Source organism: Myiozetetes cayanensis, unplaced genomic scaffold (assembly GCF_022539395.1).
Source record: "Myiozetetes cayanensis isolate MyiCay16 unplaced genomic scaffold, myiCay2020 scf9, whole genome shotgun sequence".
NCBI classification, from domain to species: domain Eukaryota; kingdom Metazoa; phylum Chordata; class Aves; order Passeriformes; family Tyrannidae; genus Myiozetetes; species Myiozetetes cayanensis.
The window spans coordinates 10033705-10059957 of record NW_026088185.1 but is presented as its reverse complement, the minus strand read 5'-3'; the positions used below and the strand labels follow the sequence as shown (position 1 = coordinate 10059957).

General features: G+C 43.5%; 1 protein-coding gene across 1 annotated transcript in view; it reads right to left on the bottom strand.

The window, feature by feature from the left end:
- Positions 1-26253, bottom strand: part of PLCL1 (phospholipase C like 1 (inactive)) — a 190415-nt gene that overhangs the window by 15111 nt on the left and 149051 nt on the right. The window contains exons 3-5 of the mRNA XM_050340126.1: positions 24233-24436; positions 13945-14020; positions 10044-10153 (exon numbers count right to left, since the gene is read on the bottom strand). Of these exons, the coding sequence (XP_050196083.1) occupies positions 10044-10153; positions 13945-14020; positions 24233-24436 (390 nt within the window). The remainder of the gene's footprint in view (positions 1-10043; positions 10154-13944; positions 14021-24232; positions 24437-26253) is intronic.

The following is a 26253-nucleotide window of genomic DNA, read 5'->3' as shown; positions in this document are numbered from 1 at the left end:
TTCCTCTCAGAGCCTGTGGACACTGAGTTGACACTCACCAGCTCCACATTTGGAAGAAAACAAAGGGCATTTTCTCTACCCATATTTTGATAGTCTTTAAGCAATCACAGCTCCACCAGATCTTTACCTGGACACACGAGGCTGATCCACAGTGGTATTCCACAGTTTAAAACACCTTGGTAGGCACCATCTGTGTCATCTCTGCACGGGTGAGATACAGCAGTATGTGCTAGCTAGGATGAGATGAGCACAGCAAATGCAACTTCTAGGCTGTAAAGTGAATTTGCTAAATGTATGCAGATCAAAATACACCTGACGTTATTTTAAAATGTAACATGTATTTTCAATAATAATTGTACAAACCAATATGTCTTATTTTATTTAAGGGACGTCAGGAATCCTGCAAATTGCATAGATAGATAACTGGAGTTTTCTAAGCAACAGTCTGTCCCTGAGTCCAAAAAAAAAGCACCCAATTTGTGTCTCTCCATAAATGAGAAATAGTGCACTGCTTAACTGACCACCCTGACACGAAGACCACCGTGGCCTTCAGTGTCATAAATATCCAGGCAAGGCAGCGCAGGACACTGCCAAGCCAGGAAGGAAAAGGTCTCTCCAAGCCCCTCACTAGGGCCAGGTGTTGGGGCAGAGGCCCCACCTGAGGCACATGCCCAGTGCCACTCGGAGCGGCCAGACAAAAGTCTCCCACCCCTCCCACACACTGAGCTGCCCAAGCCCTGAGGGGCAGGGCTGGGGCTCAGCTTGCACTATAATGCAACCTGCAGTACCTGACAGAGGCAGCTGCTCTTCTTTCATTCTTTGTTAGTACAGCCATTGACAGATAGAAGCAAGAAACGTGTGAATTTCTGCTGAAACTTATACTTTCATTACAGCCTTTTTAATTCCTCCGAATGAGGTCATGTTGTCAGATTGGCACAAACTAGATTCTCAACTTCCAGGTTGTGTTAATTAACTCAACAGCCGAATACAGCAGTCTTTGATATCCATGTCTCAGATGAAAATGTCACCATTGCAGGGGAGGGAGGGGATGGTGGCAGAAGTTGCTGAAGTTCCTATGCCACCTGCAGTTTCTGCCTACACTGTCTCTTCCTCCAAGGGATGGGAGATGACACTGACCCAATTTTTACACACAGGCAATCGTCCTTTGGTGGAGAACCATGTACAAACATTCAGTCACCTTCCCCTCGTGCCCCCTCTCCCCTTCTTAATAGCATCAACTTTCCAGCACAGTTCTGCAGTTCTTCTCAGGCACACATATTGTGCAGGACTAGCTCCTTTTCTTCCAGAGGTATTTTCAATACATTTGTAACCCTACCTACTCTTCAGAGGTCATAATCTTGCTGCTGCTCAAAAGAGCATTTGGAGAACAAACCCTCTTTGTATTCACACACCATCACCTGAACATTATTAATTACTTTCTCAGGTGCATAGTTTTTGGACCGGATGTCACACTCCCTCGGGAAAAGTTGGCCTTCACACCCAAGTGCCAAAATCCCTGCCAGGCTGGTAGAGAAGAGGGACGTCAGTAGCACAGCTGGAGCCCAGGCTGTGACAGGTCTGCCCCAGTGGCACAAACACAGTGGTGCCAGGTCCCACACAGCTACCCCAGGGCAAACTGGCACAGAATACAAGAGTGCTAAACTCATGTGAACTGCATCACAGCTAGTGATGACAGCACCAGAGCCATGGGGAGTTTAGTCCAGATCAAGGATGGGGGACAGTAGGACACACAGGTAAGACAAAGAGCAGGTGGTTCAACCCCCATGAATTAGCATGACTTAGATGACAAAACTAAACTGGGGCAAAGCAGAGGGAATGGGGATTTGAGGCTGGGGAGGAGAGACAGTGAACACTGAGATGACAGTGAGGCACAGAGGGGTAACTGAGGCAGGACAGATGACTAAGCAGAGAGCTTCACTGAGCTGCCAGCCTACACAAGGAAAGAGCTGGGCACCTATTTTGGCAGATTAATGCCTTTTAAGCATCTTGACAGGTCTCCATTTGTGAAGTGACACTAAAACTGGCTTTCCACACAGCACCTCAGTGTGCCAACCCTCGCCTGGGCTCAAAGCCCATGCTGCTGAGGTGGCTTTGGCACAAGGGGCACCAGGCATAGTGGCCCAACATGCTTCTGGCCTTGTCTCCCATCACCCTCACTGCAACACGATGCATCTTGCCCTGTGTGCACAGCCAGCAGCTTGGCATCAGATCCATGGCTTTTGGCAATTTGTCCCATCACTCAAAATAAAAGGCATATCACAAGATGGGTTGCCATCTATTTCTGGCTAATTTTAGTCACGTTCAAGGACTAAGCAAGGTATCCCTCAAGGCTTTCCATGACATCTTTCACTTATCTAATATCTTTTCTTATGCCAAAGTTACGGTCATTCTGCATATATATTTGATGGCCTGCCTCACCTCCTATACACATACATGCATGTGGGTTTGCACACATACAATCCCATCAGAACTGAAGGAATAATATTTAGATCCGAATTGCAGAGAGAGCCCTGGTGCTGAAGGAGGAAGAGCAAAGAAGGAAAATTGGCAGAGACACATGCTTCTGCTCAGATGACTGGCCATCAGCTCTTTCCTCAAGAGCCAAGTGAGTCCCTGGGTCTGCCACATCACCATGGAAAACACTACAGCCTCATACCAAGCACCTTCCATGCCAAATATCTCAGCAGGGCTTAGATCCACAGCAACTAAAGATTCATCAGCAGGAGGAACTACACAGCCTCTCACAGACCCTCCCAGTCCTATTTTCTGTAGGTGTTAAAGGCTGGAGAAAAGACAGAAAACTGTGCATGTTCCCTGGATGAACAGACACTACGAACTGGGTTTGGTTCTGCAGGGGCTGTGTGATGTGGGGAGGTGAGTGCTGCTCATCACAAGCACCAGCGCTGCAGGCAGGCGAGTGCAGGTCCATGTGGATCTCTGTGCCTTGACACTTAAGCACTGCCTGACCTGATTGTCTGGACAATCACTTCTTGCCAGTTAATGGAACACTCCTGCTGTGACATCATTCAACAAAACCCCAGCAATAAATGATTAATAGGGGACAAAGTCTCCCCTCTTTGCCAGACCATACCGGGACTCCATGCCCTGCTACATCTCTTGAGACACTCACATGATCATGAAGGAGCAAGAGCTGTGAACCCTGGTGATCTTTGCTCTCCCTTCCCCCCTTAGTCCCTGCTGTTGCCAGCATTTGGTACTTGCAGATTTAAGATTACCTTGGTGGCCTTGATGTATGTTTTCAACACACACAAATATTTAACTTGTTCTAAATCCAACTCTTGTCTTGGAATTTTCCTTGGCCAAGAAAACAGTGACCTTGTCAGAAACACCATTAGGGCTTCAAAAACTAGCAGGGAACAGCCAGGTACCCAGGGAGGTCATGCTATACTCGCTGGAGACTGCTCACTACATCCTCCCCGGAGCAGTGATCCAGCAGCATGGCTGAGGGCCAAGAGGAACAGGATATTCCAGTTGATTAACCAGTACTCCTGATGGACTGGTATTACACTCCTTCTACCCTAATACACATTGTTGAAGTAACTTGAGAAGTTTCCATCACTAGATACAACCGACAAAGTCAACCAAGTCTTTTAAAGAGCTCTGGTTCCTGCCTTTGGGCTAAGGCAAGACAGGTAAAAACCAAGGCATTCACCAATTATGAAGGAGGCATTTCTCAACCAGATCAGCAGAGAACAGCACTCTGCTAGGTACCAGAAAGGTTTTCCTATCCTACCTAATGATCACAGGGCTTGGTTCCCCCAGTTTACAAAACAAATTGATCAAAACAGCTTTGCATGTGGATCACACACTTTTACCTCTTTATGCTGTAACTCAATATCATTTAGAGGACTCTAAATTCCCTACCCCAGAAAGATCTTGCAACACCTCCACATGCAGAGGAGCCCTGGAGACTGATCTGAGGGCCAGGAACACAGGCTTTGCCCTGGAAGCAGCTCCGGGGCTGGGAGACTCCCCAGCACTCACCACTGCATTCAAAGCACACAAAGAACAACCTGCACTCCCACGCAACTTCTCCACACTCTTCACAGACTCAATAAGGAACAACCTAATTCTTTCCTTTCCCTCATCTTCCCCCTTACTTTTAAATAAACTGCTCAAACTAAGCAGGTTGGTATTTACAAGACTAAATAGATGCTGACCTTGATGGACCTCTTCACCTTCTCTCTAGCACTCCCAGAAAGCCAACTGTTTTGTATTATTTTTCTTTTATTTGTCCTTCAGCTCATGTGTAAGAGACCAAGCTGATCCAGTAACTACATGAATAATTAGAGCAGCTCTGCATTTCATTGTATGTTTGTAAAATCTGTAGATCACAGACTGGTTTGGCCAGTCTCAGCTGCAGATGAGCAGGTCTCAGCTAAAAGCAGCAGATCCCTCAAAAGTAGCCAGGGAACACAGCCTAGAGAGGTTTAGAAGTTTGACACACCACTGTGAACTGCAGCAACCAAGGAAATTCAAGCAGTGTGGGGACTAGACAGCAGGAAAGACATTCAATCTCTCCACAAAAAGAGCCTTTGGGATAACCATATTCAAAATATATTTACCTAGATCTGGATATGAGAAGACATGAGTACACACAGAATAACACAATTAGCCCTGCATTTAAAGGCAGGCATGAAGACTCCAGGCCACACAAACCACTCCTGCCTACTGCTCTTGCTGGACTATCACTGTCAGAATATGAGAGCAAATAAAAAGAATTTTAAAATTTTTAAATTTAGAGGTTTTAAATTTCAGAAAACACTACGGCTTAGGTTCCATCTGGTTTTGCAGATTCACAAACTGAGCTCCCATGTGCTTATGTCCACAGAGATAATACTGGGAAAAGGAGGGAGATAAGACACAAGGAATTTTTGGGGGGTCAGGGGAAAGCCTAACTGACACGTACTGTCAAAGAAATAAATGGCACATAGAATGCAGCAGCTTTGCAGGGACTCATGAATTTATCGTGCTCTTGCCTAAAATCTAGATAGGGTAAAATGTCAAGCAAATCCTTTGGCAGTAATCATATAAAATAATGGAATATATTGTTACCATTGTGCTTAATCACATGTAATATTCCTAAGATTCTGCCAGGCTGCTCTGTTGCCCACTCTGTAGCATGCTAAGGAACAAAGCCATGGCTCTTTCCTACTGCAGGAAAAAAGACTGATGTGAACAGACTGAAATAAATCTCTCTTACAAGATGCTTTTAGATTACTGTAGAGTATCCATTAAAAAACACTTCCACAGTGCACTATAATAATGCTAAAATTAATGCTTTGAATGGACCTAGTTCTTCCAAAGATTATCAGAAAATCTGTGTTTAAGGTGGTTTAGAATAACAATCACTGTCTGATATGTAGCTTTTCTTCCTAAAGAAAACCAGTAACTTCCAGTGATGCCAAATTTATCTCAGTTTAGGTGAAGCCAGATAGTCTCGTATGTACATCTTTCAGAAACCTGGCTTTTATCTTTCTGAGCAGCCTTAAAGCATGCATTTGGGGCTCTGCAACCCAAGTGAGGGGTCTGGATGCTGCAGGTCTCCCAAGCAACTGAAGGCCGATTGTCACAAATGACTGAGGCAAAGAAAGAGGTAATTTGTGGACATAATCCTGCAAAAGTGCTCTTTGTGCACCACTTTGCGACATAAAATCACTTACACCAGAGCTAACATTGATCACAATGACACCATAAAATTGCGGATTCCTCCCCCCAAGAGTGAACTGCATTAGCAATTTAATAATTGTATGCCTTCTGCATTCAGCAACCTCTCTCTTGATATATCTAATCAGCATTAATTTAAATGCAGGATAATTAACAGATACACTCATGGATGAGTGCTGAAGCCATCCACGAAAATGTAACCACTTGATGTCTTGCAGCATGTACTAACTGCTGGAGTCCTAGTAAGAAAGAACACACGGCAGCAGATGAGAAATCTTATCATGGGCATCAAAAAAAGATTAAAGAAAACATGTGCATTTCAGAGAAAATACAAGAACTTGGGTGTTTTCCCTTTCAGTAGAAGACCAAAACAGTAAACGCCACTTTATCTGTTCCTTCCCATGTTTTGTCTATACATAAGTCAGTATGTTGTTATATTAAATATCTAGATATTTACCATCAGCATGCAGGCAAGTACCCCGTGATATTGCTTCTAGACTTTGTATGTGCTGACCCACCAAAGCACAAATAGCCCAGGAAAATATATCTGCAGACAATCAAAGCATGTCCACGTGAGAGCAATAAATCTGAACCACAGTCAACATACTCAGACTTCTCTGACTTACTTGACAGGCTCTTGGGACTCAGGCAGATCCCAACTTCTTTGCTCAAGTAAACACCTCCTGGTAGTCTGCGACAGTTTAGCCTCAGCAAGGAGAGTAGTTTTGCAGGCTACAAGTTTCTTTCCCCAAATATTCTCAAAATCTCATAAAGAAGTCATTGAATCAGTGGTTTGCACATGTGACAGATGCTGAGAGTGCCTCAGTTACTGCAGAATGCTAGGTACGAGATCCCACAGGAAAGGCAGATGGAGTGGGCAGAAGAGCCCCAGGAGAGGTGGCAACTGGTACTGTCCCGTGCCAAGAGGGCCAGGAGCAGACCCAGGCTGGCTCTGCACGTCCATCACCCACAGGTACATGAGTGTACCTGACCTGAAAGCCACCTAGTGCTCTATGGCAGCACTGAGTGCAGGGTTACAGCTCAAGGTCAGAACTGCCCTAATGAGGCTTCTCAGCTTCTGCCTCCCAGGGCAGGTAGGAGGAACCCATGCCTGCTGCAAAAGCAGCCACACAGTCAGAGAGGAGGTGACCTCCTCAGCAGAAGGCAGGAGGAGCACCAACACTGGAGGAGAAACAAGCACGAGCCCACGCACCCACGTGAAAGCCTCTGCTCGGTGAAATGGATAGTGGCTTGTTTTAAAAACAAGAAGTATCTCATGACAATGAATTGTGAACTTCTGTGACAAGAGAGGGTCAGACCAGAACAGTTACCTGAGGTGAGCCGAGCAGCTTTGCAGGCCTGTTAGGGTGAAATGAACAGTTCATAACTCCATCCGTGAGGGGGTAAACACAAAATTCCTTTTGCTACCCTTGTATTTTACTGGAACTCAATTAAATGCAGAGAACAAAACAAAGACACAGAGCTGGTGCTGCATTTAAACAAACATGAAAGTGAGACTAAATTTGGGAACATAACCATTCCTGCAATATCACTGTGAGAACATGAGTCTTCTGTCTAGTGTGCCCTAAGTTATGCCTCTCAGTATTACTGACTGTGAGCCTGACAGTATTTTACACAACATGTGACCAAATAGGAAGATGTGACATTTTAAAAATATGCATCCATGTCAAAGCTGACTTGTTAAGACTGTCACCAAGTTATAACATCCATCTTCTTACTGACATTTTTACCTTCTGGCAAACGGTCTGTCTTTAATGTGGGTATTACTAATATGTAATTACATTTATATAAACTAAGGGAGAAAATTACATACTATTTTGATTCACCTCTTAAAAGTACCCCAGGGCATTTTTAAACATGAAGAATGTATGATTTTTACAAAATACACTTTAATCTTGCGCTCCGTAACTATTTAATTATTTTGCCCGTAGCAATTTCTTATTGCATCTCCTCTTCATATTCAAAGCCTACCTACTGCAATGAGACTTTATAAAGAAACACATTAATTAAATATGCCTTGGCTTCACTAGCCTAGGAAAAGACTATTAATCATCTCACAGGCACAAGCACAACATAATACCTGCTATTTTGCTCATGGGCACCTCACACAAACTGACTCCTGCCGCATGATGTAATTGCCTCCAACAACCTTCAGCGCATAAAGAGGCTTTCCCTCATCAGCCATTCACTCACCCCACATACTGTGACGCACGATGATGCATTTGGGAGATGTTAGAGGCTATTTTTTTCCTTTTTTATGACACTATACCAACACCTAGTGAAATACACTTGCAGTGTCCACCCTGCTACTGGACATACGGACACACCGAAGGCTTGAGTGGGGCAGGGTTGTTGGTCTCTCCTCACCAAATCCTCCTGAGGAGCTCTCACCAGCACTGAGGGACGCCAGTGCCAAACATGAGATGCAGTTGTAACCAGCAAATAGGTTTGTTAGAGGTATGGTCACTGAAAGGCAGTACTTTTTAAGCGGGTGGGAGGGGGGGTAGAAAAAAAATAAAAAGATGGACAAATTAGAACAATGACAGACGGTCTCATATTAGACACCTGAGGTACAACTTAATTCTCAGGTTTCTAATGTCTGACTGAGTTGGACTTCAGTCAGAATGAAAAGACATTTCATGTGCATTCCGTTGTCAGAAACTGTTAATATTTTATTGTGTGAAAAAGGTGGCTTAGAAATTAAACAAGTCAATTATTCCTTGACCTTGACTAGATGTTTTAAAAGTTCTTCAATATGTTTACAATATGTGCTAGGCAGCAATCCCTTTCCATGGAAAATGTTTCTCTGATACTCTACTTGTGCCTTCATTAATCATAGGTCACCCTCAGAGCTGCAAACTTCTCATTTAACAAACACCTAGAAATTGAAAAAGTTTAGAGTTACTCTAACTGTGTTTAGAGTGACTCTGAGCATGAGGCATTTATTTTACCTAACACAGCTAAAGGTATTCAGAATTATGTTCAGAACTGCCTAGTGCACTTTTCTTTTTGGTCCTCTTTAGCTACTTGTGTTGGTGCGCTGTGTGGAATAGGTCAGCCCATTCCATGGTGTTGGAACTGGTTGCCTTTTCACCAGAGGTCCTATTAACTGAGCCAAAACTCATTCCACTCCTCGCTTTCCCTCACTCTCATGGTGAATCAAGGTAAGCAAGAAACTACAGGTGACCCAGGTCTTCTCTAACCCTTTACCTCTACTACCAATGGCCTCTCCCACCCACTTCTGCCCTTCACCCCCTCTGTTACCAACTTCTTTTTCCCTCTCCTGCTCAAGATACATTAGTGCTCTTTCCAGCACCACAATGCTGATGTATGCATCTCCTACTACTCTTGTTACTGCTGTTGCACTGCTACATTTAGGGTATATTTGATGAGGAATTTAGTAAAAATTCCCTCTCATCAACTGGCTTGCTCTGGGATGCCAGCCAAGGGAAGGAGGCACTGGGAGGTAGCAGGGAGATGCTGTCAGACAAGGCAACCTGCTTAACAGGAGCTGGAGGAAGGCAGCAGCACAGACAGAGCAGGGAGAAATTAAAGTGTGATCTATCAGAGCAAAGTGGGAAAATGAGGCTGTGAAAGAAGGTGTGAGCTGAATGCTAACAACCTGAACACTTGGCTCAGGCCCTCTCTTTGCTTTCTGCTGTGGCTGCACCAGATCCTCTCCTTTTTCCATCTTTGGCTGTCCTTGGGGGTCTTCACCCAGGCTCAGTCACACAGCTACTGTGACAATTCAGGGTTGATTGGTGCTGAAACAGTGGCTAAAGCCTGGTGAGTATCAATTACACCACAAGGTGCGTCACTGTGCAGCCAGTATGGAGGGATGAAAATCCCCTTTTCAGCTGTTTGGGCAGTGCTTCACGTTTGAAATATAACCCTGCAGGATCTACAGTGTTCCTCATGTTCTTTCACGACAGCCCCTTCTGCCCTGTCCCTTCCCAAAGAGATGCTCTAGTTCTCATTTTACAAAACAGGTATCTGAGACACAATGACCTCAGACAGATCATTTTCAGGATGAGTGGGGCAGAACAGATAAGAAAGCCAGGTCCCTCAGCATACAAACCACGAGCTGCCTTTTCTGTTGGGGTTTAGATAAATTCCCTTCCACAGTTTCCAAATCAGAGGTGTAATTAGGTATATTTGATAAATATCAACAAGTGGGTGTAATTTATACATCCCATTAAAAAAAGAACATGTTGTTTCAGTATTAGTAACACAGTACAAACAGATGAGCTAAAAGAGCAAAGGTTTGCTTATAAGGTTAATAGGAGACATGAAGAGGTGCTTTCTGTGCTTACCTTCAGCACTGTGATATTCCATGCAAAACTCTCGATGGCTTTGCTTAATTTTCTTCCTTTCAAACCTTCCTTTGTCCCAAGGTTATGAAGCTCTTCATGGAATTCCATTCCTAAAAATACAGATTGCACCATCACCCAGTGCATGATTGATCTTCCCTACAAAACACTGAGCGAGCATTTTCAGTCTTGCAGCTGATACTTCCTACAACCTCCTTCTGTGCTTCCCTCACTCCCTTTCCTTTTATGACTCCGTCCTGAGAAGGTATCTTCCTGAATAAAAGTGTCATGTGCAATCTTGGGGTTGTGCTTCCACTTTGCATGTGACCCTCCTTGCCGGTGCTGGGGTCCCACACAGGCACACGCCTGGTCCCCTCTCACACCGCCTGCAGTCTGCATTGCTGCAATAGTGCAGCAAAAGGCAATGATTTTGCCCCTTGGAAGGCTCTCTGACAGATGTGGAAGATACCTGTTCAGCACAGTAAATACAGATTTCAATGCACATCTCCTCATTAATCTTAATTGCAGTCATACAGAAAAGCCCTTGTACTTCACAATGATAAATTATGTCAGAAACACAGAAATCTAATCACAGGATTGCTATTCCTGCAGTGCAGAGAACTGAGACTTCCAACCACATTCCTCTTACATTTCATTGCTACTTTCTGTGACAAACGTTTACAAATCTGTTCTGGATACAAGAATTCAGGAAATCTGGGAGCAGATTAAAAACCTTAAGGTATTAAACTGACCCACCAATTTCACAAGATTTGCACAGTGTATGCAAACATTTCTGAGAGTCTGGTGTGGATTAAGAGACAAAAAGGAGAGAGAGTTGCTTGTGTTCCCTTAATTTGTGCCTTACAAAGGCCAAATTGGCACCAAATCACCCCAGTGTATCAGAAGCTCAACCTGGCTGAACAAGCCAAGCTCCATCTCCAGTTGTTTCATAGCTCTCCCTCCCCCAACATTTTAAGGTAAATGTCACTTGCAAATTCAAGCTTCGCTGAAATTACGTCAAAGAAATGCCTATTGAGAGAACATCTGCATGGTGTAGATGCAAAGGGCTGACTTAGCAGGTTGCTGAAGGACAGTCCAAGGCAGGCTTCCACTCAGCATAGCTTGCCCAAAGCACTCCTGGAAGATTAAAAATAAGTTTTTTCTTGCCTTGCAGTGACTCCAGGAGCTCATTAACACTGAGGCAGTTCAGCTCCACAAAATGCAGGATTTCTCTGACTGTTTATACACCAAAACTTTGCCCACTCACAAGTTTTGCCTGTAAAGGGTAAGAGAGTTCCTGCAGTACATCCTTTGGACAACAGCCTAAGTAACTGCACCCCAAGCAAGATATCCTTTTAGGTGTGCCCCGTGCCAACTGAATTACAAATCATCTCACTTCAATTAGTGAAAGCAAATGAAACCTTCAAATTACTTGCTTTGTCCTGGAAAAAAAATATGAAGGCTAACGGATCTTAGATCCATGTGGGCAGCCCTGTGTTTATCAGCATCCTTTCAGGTATTTTTCCCTCTGGACCTCACTTCTCTATCTCTAACTTGGAGACAGGGTTGCCTCAGAGAGAGGGAGCCACAAACATTTGTTAGGCTGTGGGTAGCAGCACCAGTGAAAGCATTTATCAGGTCAGCCCTCCAAGCTGCTGCTGACCTCTGCATTGGGCTGAGCCTGCACATTTAGAAAACCAACAAAACCAACCACCTGAAAAACCATCTGGGAGAGTGGCAGAACCCTGAAGCACAGGGAACCCAGACCAAAACAGGCTATGATGTGAAGCAGAGGTCTGGCAGGAACACATGTTCAAAGGCAGCAGAACTGGGTGAGATGAAGGACTATGTCACAGGCAATTGTACCTCTGACACTTGTCAATTTTGAGTGTTTCATCTTGCCCCATTGAAAATGTTATATAACAATTTGCCTGGGTAACACATGCAATAAACTAACTGGCATTTGAGGGCAGGGAGGGATATTCTCTCTCCTAGTCCTTTTCTCTGTCTAAATCCTCAGTCTTCAGAGAAGCACTTCACATCTCTCCAGCTGTCTTCTCAATCAGAAACAATATTTTAAGTGTAACAAAACAAAACAAATGATAATACAAGTGGATACAGCAGCAAAGAGTAAAACTTGAAAAAAATTCCTCTTTTTCAAGAGGGAAGAAAGGAGAGGGGAACTGTGTGGAACTCTGGACATCAGCATGGTGGCACAGTACCACACCATGTTCTCTGTACACACCTCCAGCCCCTCGCTCACAAAGACACCAAAAGTGCCCAAGCAAGTGTTGGGGGTTCTTCTCTCTTGTGCACAGAGCAAGCTGGGCAGAAAGGTGGCTGATGCTGCTGAGGGCCTGCATAGTGTAAAGTATTGCTCTTAAATTATCCCACCTGGGGAGACTCTCCTGGTGCTGCCTCTTCTCATCACTGTCCCATTCCTAAACCCTCTGCACACAATGAAGGCTTTGGGCTGAGGAATTTTATGCTGCTTATGCAGATACACAGAACCCAAGGCAGGATACAATGATGAGGTCCATGAAATCCAGTGAGACACCACACCACCTGCCTCTCCTCCCTTTGCTAGCACAGTGCCTGCATGCCTAAAGAGCAAAGACTGGGTTCCACCCTGCTCTTGAACCACACGAAAACCAGTTAAATGCTATTGTTGAAACAGTTTCTGAATCCCTTCTAATTAAAAAGATGAATTAAAATATTTACTGCAAAACAGCTGTTTCATTCATTATTTACATTTAGTAGAAGCAAATGGCTGTAGCCTGCATCACTTGCCAAATCCAAAAGTGCCTATCAGAAACAATAGTATTTATTAAATGCAGTCACAAGTTTTTGCATTACTGACCTTCAAGGCTTGCTATAGGTTAGGAAAGGTACAGCTGTACAACTAAATCAACTGAAAATAAATTTAATTTCCGCATGAAAACTCCTAATGGAAATACACTGCATGTATTTATTCAGCACGGTTTGTGAAACATGAAAGCTGGATTTAGCTGTGGAGGATTACCACTGCCAAATGTGGACTCTTATCTCTCCAACAGGGGTTATTCTTGCGTATCAGTGGAAACTACAGGAGACATCTCCCAGCTCGAAGTCTAGCCTGCTATCCTGAACGGTGATGAAGAGAGGTTTGCTTGAATAACCTGAACTGAGAAGCACAGACACATCGGTGATTTCTATCATCCTGAAACAGGAGTGTGAACCTGCGGCAGAATAGACAGCACACAGGTGGACACTTCTGAAACCACCTCTTCCTCTTCTACCAGTGCATAGCAGAGAGAGCCCTAGTTCAAAGACCTCAGTACAACACATCAGCAATGTAAGATCTACTTCACACCCACTTACAGGGGTTTGTGCCCGCACACCTGACAAACGTAATGCAGAGCCACACAGATTCGCTGTGATACAACAGAATTACACTGGCTCAGGTTTACAAGGTGTAAACCAAACCTAAACAGCAAAAGAAAGGAAAGGCAGGCAGGCAACACAGCTTGTTCCTGTGGTTATCAAAACCTCTTGCCTCCTCCGTGTTCAAGGGAACAGCTGAGGTAGAGAATGGCACTTAGTAAAGGCAGGATGCCTTCTCACCCCCTCTTTTTAATTGAATGCCTTTCTAGTTCATTTGACTAATTTAAATGCTGTCAGACATTTCAGAGCTGTAGAGCAGATGGAGAAATAGCTTTTAAGGTGAAAGCTGAATATTTTCCCCTGTTCCCATGCCTGCATTGCTACTGGAAGATGAACCGTCAGGAGGGTAGAGTATGCCAGGGAAAGACTGGAATGCTCACTTACATACCAGGTAACAAATGCTACATTAGTGACAAAGTGTAAGTAAATTATGGCATATTTCCCATCTTCCATCCAGAACTGCACAATAAAGATGGATTACCTGCTTTCTGGCACTGAACAATCTTGTCGTGAGTGATGTCTGCCGTCTCAATAAGAACCCTGCTCTCTTGAATCATCTGTCCAAAAAAAAATATGGAAAAAAATCAGCATTACAAGGGTCTCCTGCAACATCTAGAGCACAGAAAAGAACAAAGATTGAAACTTGGGAGGAGGTCTGCTCTGCAAGTAAGACTATGAAGACTGGATCCTTCCTTCCTTCTTCCTATCAAATCTCCAAGGTCTGTATCAAGATAAGCATCAGTTGCTCAGAAAATGTTTTGCTCCAAAAGTTAAAGAACAGCTGCTTTGTATCAGTGAAACACCACTGCAAATAACATGAAGGAAACACAAGTGATTTCAGATGAATGCAAAGTTAGCAGACAAAATTCATTCTATGTGAAATTAAGCCCTTTCTAATTAGTACTTTTTGTGAAACAAAAGGAGAAATAAGTACAGTCTTTAACATAAGTTGTTATTAAAAATGTTACCAAGTCACGAATAGAGTTGATCTCGAGAGTTATTTAAGCCTGTGCTGAACTTTGTGCACTACAACAGACAGCTACAGTATTTCTTGAGTTTCTCTTTGGAGGAATTCAGATCCAAACCTTACCTTATCCTCAGTATTTTGTTGAAGTTTAATGGAAAAGGAAACAAAACAAAACAAAACCAAACCAAAACAAACCAAAAGAGGCAGTTTCAACAAGCCTACTCAGAAGTTTTAAGAGATGTCCATACTTCTGCATCTTCCCAGAGCAGCCCATTATCAGCAAACAAATGAAGGGTCCATTACGTGACGAGTTTTCTGAGCCTCCCTGCTTGCAAATACTAATCTTCTTTGATGGCAACAAGCTTCCAACACCCCTCAGAAGAAAACTGTTCCAGTGCAAAGGTGGCACATACATCTGTTACAGAAGGCAAGAACATGCTGTATAACAAACTGTGGCTGAGAATAATCTCCCTCTCCTGGGATGTACACCACAAACCTCAGTCAAATCCAAACAGCATGAGAGTGGTGCCAATTAGAAATGAGGCAAACTGAATACTGCCTGATGTTACAGCCTGAAATTACAGAAGCCGCCATCTGAAAGCTTTGCCAAAATGCTGCAACTGCTAAAAGCCTTCCTACTTTCAAACACACCAAACATGAAAACACAACGAGTAGGTTTCTATGGTTTTAGTGGAAGACAGAGTAACAGTATTAAATTAACACTTGCAAATTAGCACTCATTGTTCAAATAGACACAGGGGAGGAGAGAGGCTTCCACTTGTCACATCCAAACTCCCAAATTCTGGAGAAATTTAGATCCAAATTTTGCTCCTCATGCCATCTTTATTTCTAATTAAATGCATTAAGGCAGGCTGCATTTAATAAAAGTACCTATGCCTTTGCTTTGATATAAAGAACACATGGAAAACAAAACCCATTAACAGCTTCACAGGAGAGTGAAAAAAGCATGATACACCTACAGAGTGCAAAATTGGTTTTTAACAGAACATGCCCAGTGGATATGCCTGAGATTGAAATTACTTTTGATAGTATCCTTTGCCTTTCATTCTTATTACTTGCTTGTTCATGCATCATGTTGATTTTTTCCTCTTTGATATTTTCACTTGTCATCTAGAAAGAAATGACAATTTCTCCCCACACTCTGGCTTTGCTGTACCACAGCACATTGTTGTTTTGTGCTAAAGGAGCCATTCAGCTGGCAACTGCAAATGCTGAGTTTGATCTGAGAAGCAGACAGTGAAGAGTCCCAAAAAACCTGCAAGCCATTACAGAGGCAGCCAGAGGCCAAACATGCATCTCTTGCACATGCAGACACTGGCTTGTGAGCCAGTGCTGGCACTGCCTGGTCCAGCCAGGTGTTACAGCATCTCCATGGCTGCTGTATCCCATTTACCTGTCCCCCTGGGCTTGGGACCCCACTGAGCCTGTGCCTGCACTTCCTACCCAGCAGCAAGGTGTGCCCCGAGAGGTCAATTGCATCTAAGCTGGTATAGGATACCCAAAGTGTCAGACTTTGCTGTGCTCAGATCCCTAAAGCAGAATGTGACCTGTGAGTGTTTTTATATATATGCACTCACACACACACACACACATATATATATATGGCCACAAGAATTATCCTACCACACAGAAAAAGCAAGCTTGACATTCATTGGACCCACTCCTGGGAGTTTCTGCCTGTTTTAGGATTCTCAGGCATGAAGGTATTCTATTCATTTTTTAAGAAAAAAGTGGCACTAGGATGTCAATTATCCCTTACTGCAGAGTAGGTAGAGCAGCCCTCCACTCCTTTGATGCTGACATCAAAGTCTCGCTGCTCTCAGCTCAGCAAGAACAAACAATTAAAACCAGATTATACAGCAGAATTTAACCTGTTCCTGTCTTCCTGCTCGGCAGTGATCTTCACAAAAATAAGCAGCCTTTGCAGTTTTTTTCCCATGACAAATCCTAGGAGTGGTTTCAGAATTCCTCAGCTCAGTGACTGGGGTTAGGGGACAGCCTTAGTGACCAACTGGCACGCCCTCTCACACATTCCTCTAGGAAATAATGCACTAGATAGAAAAAATACACCCTGGGCCAATTATGATAGATGATTTTGGGTAGCCTATGATATCTTTGCCACCTGTGATAACACAGGGTGCAGGACCTCGGTATCTTTACATGACAGGCGAGACTCAGCTCCCAGCAAGAGCTGCACAAGCAGTTTCAGTGGGCACAAGATCCTGCTTCCCAGTGCTGCCATAAAAAATCCTAACAATAGGCTAGTGCAAGGACAAAGCCTAGGTGGTCACTGTGAAGGACCAGGGACTGACTCACACAGACAAGAGTACAACAGGCAAGTAACTGCCAGCCAGGAATAAAGTTATAGCACAGGGTCATGGCATCTGGATACACTTGTTATTTCTTGTCACTGGTTCGGAAATGAGCCCATGGTTTCCCAGTCTGAATCATCCCTTGCTTTTCCAGCTGCCATCACATCCGAAACCCTGCTTGGAGATGTCACCTGCTTCTTGTAAAATAGGTGACAAAAACCAGAAGCCCTAAACACAACACAGAAGGCGGTGAGATTTTCTGCTGAGAAGGCAACTCCATAAATCACAGCTCAGCCCGAGATTTTCAAGCCCTGCTTTGCCAGTAATGTTTCAAAACCCCCCAACCTGCCTCAAAAGAGGAGACTAAGCTTTCTGATGTTTGCAGCATGAATTTCCATGCACCTTTATCTGCTCAGACCCGCACTGAGCACTGCAGGCAGCTGTGTAAGCCCCAGCCATCTGGCCAGAGCCCATCAGGCTGCTGTTTAATGTCAGCTCCTGAGAGACAACTCACTTCTGGGAGTGACTCTCACAGGGAGAGGGAGATGTCCTGCTCCCTCAGGAAACTTGTGTTCCACCAGAGTGTGTTAACTCCTGAACACTGAGCTTCAAGGGATTGACCTCCATATATTGAAAAGCAACCTTTAGAGGATGGATGCTGGTATCTGGGTCCATTGGGACTCAGTGAAGAAATTTTTAACAGTTGCTGAAGCTGGCAGGATTGCTTAGGACAACTTGCATTTCCCATGTCAGAAAGGTGATAAACTTTACAGAGTGAGGTGCCTAATGTAACTACAGGGGTGAAAAACTGAACAAAAATAAGAGTGAAAGCACACAAAATATGATTATGCAGGTATAATATTCAGTAATTATATTCAATAATATATCTAATAATATAGGTATAATAATTCAGTCCCTATACTATAGGAAAAAGCCACCTTGCTGACCAACAGTGGATACCCATAAGTGTAAGCAGAAGGGAAGATTGAGTGGGAGAAACCACTACATACCTTAATGTCTTTTGGGATCCTGCTCATTTCAGTACTGGGCCCTGCATCCCAAGGGCTGAGACTTGCAGGGAGGACATGCCATGTTTCCATGGACACAAAGATTTTTGTGAGTCCTGGAGGTGCTAACCCTCGTGGAGAAGCTGCAGCACCAGAAACACTCTCACAACAAGAAGTGAACAAGGGGCTGTTTAGACTGACAAAAGATGCACATGGCACGAGTCCCAGAACTACATGTCACGTTTAATAAACTAATGGGAATGAAGAATACAAAGCCTCTTCTACACAGGTTAGTTTTTTTCTGCAAAATAGCTAATTTAATTGAATTGAATTTAAATATTATTATGCAATGATGAAAACAAGAGGCATAAAACTTGATTCATCTCCATCTACCTGAAGCACCGTTACACTCATGCTCGATTCTCACAAAAGCCCAGGAAGCAAGAGCTGCCACAAACCCAGGAGCTCTCTCTTTATCCAGTATATCAGACCCAGAAGGTGGAACAGACCACAGGCTGAAAATATAACTGACCTGTCTCACTTCAGCGTTTAAATATAGCTGGAATATCAAATTTAAAATCCCATTGCTTCATGCACAGAACAATGCTTTATTTTGTCACTTCTGTTAAGTGTTAATTACAAAGTTAAAAATAATTTAAATGAAATTTAATATATCTTAATGCTGAGGGCATCATATTACTCACATGAAATTAACAGGGTTATTTATTACCTCTATTAAAGGCAGTTTAATCATAGGATCAGTATAAACTGAACAAAAACGTTCTTTCTTTTTATTTCACTGAACTCCTGTGCTAAAGACCAATTTCTTCTTTTCATTATGAACTATTCTACAAACTGGAAGGGAGAGAGGAAATTAACACAGCAGAGTCTCACCAAAAAAGGCAAAAAAAAGACAGGAAAATCTCCTGGTGGCAAATTAAAGCACTGCTCCTTCTGATAAGATAAATGATACAAAAGGGACATTTTAAGGAATCCTCTCATAAATATTCCAAAGTTGAGAATAGAAACTGACTGAACATCAAACTAGAAAGTTGCTTTCTCTTAGGTGTCTGCTCCTGGCCATTGTCCCAATTTCCTATGCCTTTCACTGACAATGTAGAATTTTTCCTGGGTAAGAGGTACTAAATTGTGCCTCTATTGCTATAAAAAAGCACAAAACAACCAACCAACCACAAAAGCAAACAAACGAAACCCAAGCCAAAGCCGTCAATCAAAAATAAGAGAGGTTATGAAAATAAAACCAATTCAAAAAACAGCTGAAGTGCAAACTGAGCTCACGAAAATTTGAATTGAATTCCCTTTAGCACTGAGCATTTCTTGCATACATTTGGGACAAGAAACATCCAGGCAATCAGTTATGTGCCAGCAAGTTTTGTAAAAAAACAGAAGGATGTGCTTGTGGTGCCAGGACATGGGAAGGAACGCTGTCCACCAGTCTGTCCCCCACTTTGTCTCTGTCCCAATATACTTCAAGCCAGATTTCTGTGTCTGAGCCTTTTCCTGCAACAGCCCAGGATGAGGAACAGCTGTCAAGGACAGTAACACGAGCTGGAAACGCCTGAAATACCTTACCTGACACAAACTGCAGAAGGAACTGAATAAAATTCACCTTAAGTTACAATTTCATGTTTTCAGTTCCAAATATTTCTGGGGAAATACAGAGTCAGAGCGTTGCTGGATGTGTCCTGTGCATGAAGATCAGCCCTCTACAGAACTACAGGAGCAACTGAGGAACAGGGGGAGTCAGCTTTCAGTATGCTTGTGCTAAAACAGAGTAACTGAAGTACCCACCCAGAACCTTAATTTGCAAGAAAAGTTCTGATCTGACTGTTTTCAGATTCTGTTTTAGAAACGACTAAGGGAGCTGGGCTACCAGAGAGAAACTGTGAGAGTGGTGGGTAAATAAGAGAGAGTATTATAAGAGCAGAAAGAAACAAGACTTTCCTTAGTAAGAAATGGAAAAAGAAAACAGCCTTTCCCAGTTTATGTCCAATTTTGGACGGAAAACTCTTTAAAATAAATAAAAATTCAAGACAATGTCCATGTACTGGACTGTGTTTGACGTCAGTGCCTTATGACACTTCCCTGGCAGTGGATGCTCTGCTCTGCAATATCCCTGTCTTCAGCTGCTTAGAGAATTGTGAAAAATGTTCCTTTGGGGATGACTCTGTCCCAGCTGAGGTATGAATTTCAGTGGAAACGCTCACAAAAATCCATTTAGTCATTTTGCATTTACATAAACCGAGAAAAAGGACTTTCTCCTTGGGAATAAAGAGCTTTCACGCCTGCATCAAGACAAAGGAACTCAAAAAAACTGAATACGAGAAGAACGGCAGACAAAGAGCAGCTCCTCTGCACACACATCTGAGCAGACTTCTATGAGCATGCATGGACCAACACCCCTGTCAACAAAAACACTGCCATTAAACACATTGACTTATTTCCCAGCAGCATCACAGATATTTCCTCTCCTCTCAAAAATCCCCAATCCCTCCCCATGTTGGCCGAAACATTCTTAACTCCCTTACCACCTCCCAACAGCACCTACAGACACCCTGTCCTTCCATAACTGTCTGCTCCAACAGAGCAAGATCAGTTCCAGTAAAGAGGCTTGAATGCAAAGAAAAACATTAATGTCAACGTCAGTTTATATAACAAATAGCCTCATTGTTCAACTTCTTTTACACTTCTTGTTATTTATGATTTGAAGCCTTGTAAAGATCCTTGAACGTGTTATTTTAATTTTATAGAAAAATTTCTGTCTGCACGTGAGCAGCAAGGCTGGGTAAAACCAAGAAAATTTATTATCACTTGTTTATTGCTTTTGCTTTTCAAATGATTCAATCATTTGATCTTGGAGGAAAAATAATGCTGAACCAATAACTGAAAAGCAAAGTGCACGAGTGTCCCTGAGTTCATGCATGCTTGCATCTGCACATGAATATATCGTGCAGACACAGAAATCACAATCTGTTTCCAAACAATTCTCAACCAAAAAAAAATCCTAACTTCACAGGATAACTGTTTGCAATGAATAATTCAACCATCTGTCAGGTCCAGCTGGGCCCCATCCCCTCTCTTCACATGGAGTTATCTCCTTTTTTAGGTGTGATCACTGAACAGCAGCATTAATCTGACAGGTTGTGAAGCACACTGTACATGCTGCCCACATGGGTGACCACCAACAAGGGAGAGAGGGAGAGCCCTTCCTTGTGGGAGAGGAAAGCCCTGAAGAACAACTCCGTAAGCGCCACAGTACATTGTCCTAGGATGTGTGCGTGGGAACCGACGACAGCGTGACCAGAGTCCAGTCATCACACTTTATGTGTGGTATCAACCAAAGCTGTAAGTCAAAATAAGTCATTCTAAACTGTATTTCTGGTCATTGACACACTTTTCAAAAATGTTTTCTGTGTATTGTCATCAGTCCACCTTATTTTCTCAGGTCTGGCAAATCCTATTCCCTTCTCTCCTCTGCAGAGACTCCCATACAGCCCAGTACCATCAATGAAGCCTCTTCCTACAGTAGACATGGCAACAGTAGAGTTCCACTAAACCACTGCAGTGCATCCATAAAAAGAGATAAATGGAGTCCTGAAAAATCATTCCGGTTCCTTAAACAAAGCACATTAAATTTTATTCTAATAAGGCGTCTCTCAAAAGAAAATATTTAATGCAGCCCACAATGGTAAAATTAATTGCCCAGGAAAAAACAAACAAACTGCACAAACCAGTCTTTGTCTATCCTGACTGCTGACAAAGGCTGAGCAGGAGGGAACAGACAGTTAATTGTTTTCCAGATCATTGTGGCAGGTCTCCGAGCATTTGCACCTCCATTTCCCTGGACCATCAGCCCTGTTTATGCCCCATTAAACACACAGGCAGAGTCTATACTTGCCGCGGAAAAAAAAAAAAAAGAAAAAGAAAAGGTAAGTTCAGCTGACAATTTTCTCTAAGGGGAAAAGATTCTAACACATTTGGGTTGTTTTTATCAGAAATTATTTTCAAAGCACAGCTTTTAAAGAATGGGACATCTGTATTGTTTTCAGAGGTGGTGAGGATGGGTTTGCACAGCACTCAAGGTCTCTGTGCTGTGGAGCCCAGAGAGTGAGACAGACATATGATCACAGACTCCCACTATGAGATTTAGGGTCAAACTTTTTCCCATTTTACTGTAAAAGGAATTAAGAAGTATAGCCTGTTCATACAAGAGACAGGCCAACATAAACAGATTTTATTTTATTTAAAAATCCTCTTAGGCCTATTCATTCAAAAATGCTTTGAAGTGAAAAGACATTTCTGAGGAATTAAAGACATGCAGCAAGCACTTGTGGATCCAGTTCCTTGAAGCCATATTTATCAACAAAATAAAAGGCTGAACCATAGTGTATCATGAATATAAATAAATAAATAAGCTAAAATATTTTATATTGCTTTCCACCAACATCTCCTTGTGCTCTCATTCGCACAAAAAACATAAATATTAAAAAGAAATGCACCCTGGATTACACCAAGTAGTTACATAGGAAGAAGGAGCCCCTTATCAACACAGAAACTGCAAACTCCTCCCCACAGTGTGATTTCAAATATCCAGAGACAGAGTGGTTTTTTTTAAACACTAAAGACTAAACAGATTTCAATATTCTGGCTCTGCCATTATCTCAAAAGGCAAATATCCAAAATGTAGCAAAAACATCTATTAAATCTGGCTTTTGCTTTTTCAGAAGCAAATAGCTTTAGCAAAGTAAGAGGCAATTGCAGCCAGACAAAGGAGGTAAAAACAAAGTATCATGTTGGCATTACCAGAATTATAACTCAGATCGATCCTTGCACAGGCAAGGCAGAACTCCCTTCTCTTTCGCTGATTTTACAGTGTTTGCACAGTCTCTTGACATTCAAGTTACATCTTCCCCCACCAGAGACAAATGTGAGAACAAACATTATTTAAAACACTTATACAAGTGTTCTTGTCTACATCCAAAAGAGGCCTTTCACCTATTTAAATTGAAAAACTGTTTCCAAAGCACAAGAAGGCCTTGAAATGTCCCATGTGTACTCTTCAGTATATAATTACGAAGATAAGAGATGACACATTCATTTTGGTAAGACTCCATTAAGCAGGCCTCTAAAGACAGAAAAAAATCTCTTATTTATGTGGTATTTGCTCTTTCAGAAAGACATCACACCATGTAACAAATCTACCCCAAAAAAATTCAATCTAAAATAAGGCAATCAACTGGATTTGCAAATCCTCATTCTGGTATTGTTACAGCTGGTATTTTATTACCATAACTTAATCACTTTCAAGTAATATAAACTACACTGGAAGGAACCCAAGGGTTATTTCAGGATATTTTTAGTATTTCTGTTTTAATCAACATCAGTGTCGCCCTCCTCAACACAAGCTTGAAAAGTGTGTTATAATGGCAAAAAAATGAGATGAAAAGGAGGCAAGATCTGGCACACTGAATAGCCGGTCAAAGCTGTGATCACTCCTCACAACACTTCAGGTTCTCTGGAAGCAATTTGATATCCCCAACGTTATTCACCATTTTATTCCTTATGGACACACTACAGAAATAACACAAGCTGCAGAAATAACTGCTGTGCACCGAACAAGAGTCGTGATTTCGTCTGGCTGCCACAGTGCAATATTTAAGTCAGGCTTTGCAAAACTCTGCAGCTTGCTGTCAGTTGTGCAGACCATCTACGAAGGATGGGGAGTGAGGGGGCAGTGTCGTGGCTCGAGAGGCACCATGTGACAGCAACTTCTGCTGCTGGAAGTCACGCACAGCTGTTGCTCAGTCACCCACAGAAGTGACATATGTCATACAACGAGCGGCGGCACTCATCTGGAACGATTCCAGTTTGTGTCTCTGCATCTGCATAAAGTATTCCCGCACCATACTGACCTCTCCTTCCCCATGCCAGAAAACGGGAGTTTTTAAACTTCCCTTGCAACTTTGCCGTGCCCTCCCCAAGAGCAGCACTTGGTCTGACAGGGACATGGGCAGTACTTAACAGTGCTGCTGGAAAGTGTTGGGAAGGGCACAGCTCAGCTTTGCCTGGGAACTCCCATGCTGCAGCTCCCTGTCTAATGGCCTTGTCCTCTCCTGCAGGGAGGCATGCCAAGGGCAGTGCACAAATCTTGCCGCTTCTCAAGGACAAGGACCAACAATCACCAGTACAAGCTGAATTGCCCTAGTTTTGTAAACAAAGTCCTCTTCAAGTGCTAACCTGTGCTAGCCACTACCCTGTTTAAAAAAGGAAACAGCAACAAAAAGCCCAGCGTGGCATTGTAGTGATTGAAGGACAATTTTGCCCAGCCTGAAGAGCCTTGTTCATTTAACTGAAACATTTGGGCACATGAAAGCCAGCGAGCGTAGCCTGCTGCACCCACAAGAGCAGGGAAACACAGAGGGAGCAGAGGGAAATGCCTACCAGGTCATATGCTGCCAGGACCTTTTTCTGCACATCAGGCACGGTCCCCAGAGGCTCCAGGTAAGGAAGGGTGTCCTTCATGCAGAGGGTGACGGAGGGCGAGTTGTCGCTGCTCACGAGCCGGGAGGACAGGGTGAGGATGCACTGCTTCAGGCTCGCGATGGGCGGCAGCCCACACAGCTCCTTCACAGACACCATGGCATTCTGGGGGAAGGAAAAGAAACACCTCAGCACACGTTCTGCTGGTCATTCTGTCCCCCCTGCCCACCAGTGCCTTGTCAGCCCTTGCCTGCTGCTCCCCTCTGATGCTGGGCAGGGCTATCCCACTGTCCCTCGGGCCCCCATGCACCATGAGATGCCACCCCACGCAGGAATTCCCTGCTAGCCCAATTCTCTGTCCCCAGGCATACTGCCAGCTCCAGCTCTCCCCCAGACCCAGGCATCCCAACTGCCAGCTCTTCAGCTACTCTGCATTGCAAATCTAGTCCTAACAGGGACAAGCTCTGGTCCCCAGCATATTAAACATTCAGCCTAAAATGCTATTTCTCTTCCCCACTGCTTAGACTCCAATTGCTTTTGATGCTGTAATCACTTATTCTCCCATCATTATTATCCTCCAGCAAGAACAAGTCTGACAGACCTTGTATTTCCCATGGGAAAGGCAAGAAAGAAAAACCCACTTGGTTTTCAGCCTTGCATTACCACATCATAAAGAAACACAAACACTCTTTCCCCTTCATAGATCACATGTAAGAAAATCAATACTGAATATACAGGTCAAACCAAACTAACATGCCAGGATTTATTTATTTATCAAGTCAGAGGATGTACAGCTGACATGCACCCATCACTTACCTTCCTGAGTCATATAAGGAGCGACCAAGATGCACAAAACCCCGAGTAAAGTATTATAACAACCCATACCTTGCAAACGTTCCTCCCACATCTTGTGGAAAAAAACACATCAGACAGTGCTTTTCTCATAGATGAAATACATTAGCTTACAGTTAAACATAAAACTGTGTCTTTACACAGCACTCCCCAGAGCACGATTTTTTACTGAAGTTTTGCTTGGAAGGCACATTAATGCTGCTTCTGAGTCAGAGTCTGAGTTTTTTCATATATAAACGAACTATATAAAGTTCACATATAGTGCCTGACCCAGACAGAAGGTGGAGTCAGCAGTTCAAACTAGTTACTTCCAAGGCCTGAAAGAAAGAAAAGGCTGGGAAGAGTTTCCCATTCTTAAAAATATGCTGAGACTATTCCTTTGAGAGTGATTTAAAACTTATGTCATTTTGTAAACATTTCCAGCTGTCAACATTTCATTTGCTTTAGACTCCGTCCAGAAAAGTGGGGTCAATGAAGTGCTATGCGTTTTACTCCTGTTTTCAAGAAAAATGAATTGTTTCTGTATCTTTACCAAGGAGATAGTTAGAGCTGATCTCAGCTATTTATTGAGGAAAACTCATTGTTTAATGCTACTCAGTTTTGTTCCTAGGCAGTGCCTGAAGCTCTGAATTGAGCTGCCCCTTAATTAACCCACAGAGTCGCCCCCACCATGGAAGAGAGCACTGGGCAGACTGGTTCTTGTTTGGCCTCGCTTTGGCCACTTCACCTCCTGCCAGCCATGAAGGTCTCACCCGAGCAGTTTGACCGTGCTGTGCACCTGGGCCCCGATGCTGCCAGCCACAGCAGGCTCTGCCGCACGGAGCAGCACGGGCAGGGGGACAGGGTGCCAGGAGACCCTCCGAGCCCAGACACGGCAGCGGTGTCTGTGCTGGCACTCAGCCAGCCAAGACAGCACAGCTATTTAGCAGGGAGGAAACTGCAATTCGAGTGGCATTCAGTGCCTGTGCCGAACATCTGCAGCCCCTGGGCAAACAGTGGCAAAGCAACACTCGGGAAAACATGGTGCTCTTTGCACAGTGGGTTTCTCTGCTGTAGACAAGACCTTAGTGACACCGTCCACTGACTGTTTCTTATACTCCCCCAAAGAAAACTAAGAGCATAACCCTCAC